We start from the raw sequence: 4,059 nt of genomic DNA, 5'->3' as shown, positions 1-4,059 counted from the left end.
TCAAACGGCAAAACATATTCAGTGTGCAGTTCCTTTGGCATTAGGGCAGGGATATCTAGATACTTTTGAAGGTTTAACATAATGAATTGTGCTACTTTTAAAGCAAGCAACGATGTTTTCAAATCTGTAATCAAAGAGGTCCGCAAAAACGCTATCGACCAATCAGATTGCTTGATTTGACTTGTCAGTTTTATAAATATATTTAAATTTCTTCCGTTACGAAACAAACTTACAAAGCATAAAATGGAAACATTTAAGATTAACTTCGACCTCCGGGGGGGTCTTACTATAGTGAGGAGTGGATTGAGCAGTGCCTATCACCAGAAAAAAAAAGCACCTAAACTACGACATGCAGAGCTACGTGAAGAGCAGGTAGACCAACTGGAAAAGTACCACCATTCAAAAGCTTTCTGATGCGGGTCTTGAAACAAAGCAGAGAAATTATGACCGTTAGTGGCCACAGGTGCGAAAGCTCTCTCCAGAGCTACTGGAAGCCCAATCTCGGGGACCGGAGAAAGTGGAGCAATATTCTCGCCACGCCAAGCAACAGCCTAGAACAACCTCAACCTATACAAGTGACCACGTAAGCCATGCTACTGATGCTGGACAGTTTTTCAGTGGATGCACAATAAACAGCAACATACACATTAATGTAAATAAACAGCCAAATAATGGATCAACGCTCTCTGTCTAATATGTTCGCTTGCTGTTAGTGTTGTTGCATAGCAACCACCTTGCACTATGTTTTGTGCAGAAGGCAACGGAGGCACTATTTTATTTTGAACATAATTATTTACTGATAAAAACTATTTAAATTAGAGTGTGTATTTTTCTTTCATATTGCCACACTTGGTAACCGTTTTATAAAAGCAATAGCTCACTTCAGGCCGTGATATATGCTCATTATATCACAGCTAAGGGGGTTGTAGACCCTCCGCTTCGCATCAGGCCGAACCACGCCCCTTAGCTGTGATATAATGAGCATATACCACGGCCTGTCGTGAGCTATTGCTTAATTATACATGAAGGTTCTGACTTTATGCACAAATCCAACCAAAATAAGGCATTTGTCAATTCTCGTAGGTAAATGCTTAAATCATGTACATTTCCATTTGTGACTATAGTAAGAAAATGTGCTTGGTTGATGCGAGTCATCAGGTTTTGCTTCAGTAAAATGTATCAAAGAAATTGACCCTGATTGTTTAGAAGAGGGTTGTTTTAAAGGAGCATGTCATCTAGGATTCAAATCCACACATGCAGGGCCCAATGGGTTAGCACCCCATCGCCTTGATAATGCGGCCACCTCGTCTCCTGGGCTGGCTTTTAGAGTGACCTCACATTGTGTTTTCATAAAAGGAAAACTAAATTGAGCTTTTGATGTAGTGCAATGTATGAGTGGTCCGTAGGAATTAGCTCAAATGGTAGAGCACCCTTTGAGCATGTGAAAAGCAGTGGGATCTAGGCCCACAACACTCTCCTGCTGTGGACTGATATTTACTGTAACTCAATACTAAAGAATCGACTGATAGTTAAAACTTTGATCTGAAAAAATTATAGAAGCACTGATACCCGGTTTAAAAAAGTGCCGAGCTAGGGAGCTTTTTTATCAAACAAAACAATTACCATACACAGTATGTGTATATCTGCTTGATTATCCAACAATCATAATGATCAAAACGAATGATTCAGTTTGTTTTTAAACTGATTAGGAGTATCATTAAATGTGAAAATACCTTTGCAAGCATCACAACACATTCATAACTTAATAGTTTTTGCCAAGTTTCCATTTCTGCATTAAAATACCTGTCAATCAATTATAGAGTATAGAATGTTGGTGGTAATTTGACCTCAGTGTTTGAATTTGGATCACGGTTTGGGCTTTCAAATGAACAATGCTACGACAGTTTACAAATCCAGTATAACAGTAACCCAAACAAAAGAGTATAACACTTACTTTGGTGTCTGTGTGTCATCCAGGCGGTTCCCCAGCTGGAACTCGTGGGATTTGCTGCGGTGCAGTGCGGTGAAGCCCGGCAGCAGATGGATGAGCTTGCGGCTCGGTGGAGGTGGCGTGCCCGGGGCCTTCCCTTTGTTCCTTCGCCGCATTGGGGGGGTGCCAGGCGGGGTCATGGTGTTGACCACCAAGGGAGTCCGAGGAGGCGTGTGGCCAAAATGCCTCTGTCGGGGAGACGGGGGCAGAGAGCGATGACCAAAGTCCAAGGGAGGGAAGAGCCCCGTGGATGGGCTTTCGACGGTCAGCCGATCGGCATATAAAGGGGGGGCCAGGGCCTGGGGGCTGTGGCACATGTGCTGGTTGTACTTGGACTGGACTTTGGGGCTTTGGGAGAGCTGGTACCGGATCCACTGACTGACCTCTGGTTGGCACACTGGAGTGTTCTCTTTGCCCGATTCAGAGGTGGGCCACTGGATGGACCAGTCCTGCTTCGACTGGCTCCCTGTGGGAAGATGACACAGATTCAACACCAACAGAACACCTGGTTGTGACAAACTAAATAACCCTAACACCCTAGTTTACAGGGTTTTTTTGCGATGCAAATAGTTTTTATTTATTTTTTACTACGTTTTTTAATGTCTGTTTGTATCCTCTCCTATAAACCTATACAAGTGATACAAGTTTTTGTGTTGATGGTGATCACAGGTTCTTTTAAATACCATCTGCAAAATAAACAGCAACATTTATAGAAACGTAGGTACTATAGATAGTACACACACCTCGGTACTTTCATTTAAATGCTTTTTTCTGAATAATTAGACTAGATGAAAACTGTCTTATGTAAAAATATGTTGCTGTTAAATTCTAACATTCGTTTTTGGCCCTCAGTTTATCTCCATTGTTTAAGTCAGAGGGGGTCAAAACTTAGCCAAATAAATCAATGTCTGCATACCACTTAGTTTTTGCTTAATATGGTGTATCAAGTTAAACTAAAGTGGGTCTTGACATACACTTAAAACTGAATCATCAATTAACTTTTCTTCTTGATTGCAGCGGTAAGAGTAATCCTGACGGCAGGCAAACATTAACAACCAGCAAATGTGCTCAATTTGGTTAATAAAGAATTAACTCAGCAGTTATCTGATGTGATCGCATTAGTAGTGCCGTGGTGTTCAAATATGCTGATGCAGAGCAGATTAAGCATGAATGAATGGAGCAGCAGAGTGAGAACAATGGAAGAGTGCACCAAAACAGAACAGGTCAAAGCCGTATGAGTCATAACACAAGTCGACTTCTACCCAAAACTAAACTTTCTGTTGAATGAGAAAGAGAGAGAAGCAGAGGCAAAATAATTGAAGGTGAGCAGCCAAAATGAGTGTTTTTGAGCTCAGATGACAATACGTTACCTCCATTACTGTGCAATTTATCCTCCTCAAGTTGTTCTTCAGAAAAAAACGGGGGGGGAAAAATGTGTTTATTGATCTGGCAGAGACGCAGCTGAAGTAGTCTGCAACATCCTACTTTTCTTTCCATCTGCAGTTATGTATAGCCAAAAGGCTGTTCAGCAAAACAAAACTATGTTGGTGGAATTGATCGGGGCTATGCAGTAACTCATATCTGACTCTGAGCAACATTTACCTCACAGTCTTCAAAAACTGCTTTTGACCACAAAGCCACATTTAATGCAAATTTCTGTCAACAAAAGTACACTTTTTTATTTTTGTGTCATTATTTTTTCTACCCTGCGACATTGTCTCCAAGGAACTATAAACATCAAAAACACAAACTTCAAACACAATATAAAACCAGCAACATCAAATGAGCTTCAGAAAATATCTCCCATAAAAGGTCCCGGTGGAATTGCTAAACTTGATGAAAAAAAAAAAAAGCCTGCAGCCTTTCCTATTCTGTATGTTATGAAGAAGAGGCCGCGAGGAACGATGAGTTCTGGGAAAAGAAACAAGGGACATAATATGGGGATTTTCAAGGGTCCCACTTCTTCTTCTTTCTAAATATATGCCTACTTAAGTCATAATGGCGGGGGGGTTTCTTACATTTCTTATTAAAGAGTTATTTTTTATCAGAGGTTATGCTAAGAAAATACC

General features: G+C 40.9%; 1 protein-coding gene across 1 annotated transcript; it reads right to left on the bottom strand.

The window, feature by feature from the left end:
* Positions 1 to 1,950: 1,950 nt before the first annotated feature.
* Positions 1,951 to 3,487, bottom strand: LOC104943074 (kinase suppressor of Ras 2-like). Its single transcript, XM_010768397.1, has 2 exons — positions 3,361 to 3,487; positions 1,951 to 2,456 (listed from the first exon to the last, which is right to left on the bottom strand). The coding sequence occupies exons 1-2, from the start codon at positions 3,485 to 3,487 to the stop codon at positions 1,951 to 1,953; spliced, it is 633 nt and encodes a 210-aa protein (XP_010766699.1).
* Between the last annotated feature and the right edge of the window lie 572 nt (positions 3,488 to 4,059).

The sequence above is a fragment of the Notothenia coriiceps genome, unplaced genomic scaffold (genome assembly GCF_000735185.1).
Source record: "Notothenia coriiceps isolate Sejong01 unplaced genomic scaffold, NC01 NC01_scaffold00005649, whole genome shotgun sequence".
Taxonomy (NCBI): domain Eukaryota; kingdom Metazoa; phylum Chordata; class Actinopteri; order Perciformes; family Nototheniidae; genus Notothenia; species Notothenia coriiceps.
This window is presented reverse-complemented; position numbering and strand designations above follow the sequence as displayed.

Excerpts from the sequence above, each read along its gene's own strand:
- LOC104943074 (XM_010768397.1), bottom strand. The coding sequence starts at position 3,487 with ATGGAAAGAAAAGTAGGATGTTGCAGACTACTTCAGCTGCGTCTCTGC. Across the intron at positions 2,457-3,360 it reads TAAATTGCACAGTAATGGAG|GGAGCCAGTCGAAGCAGGAC; the intron begins GTAACGTATTGT and ends ATCTTCCCACAG.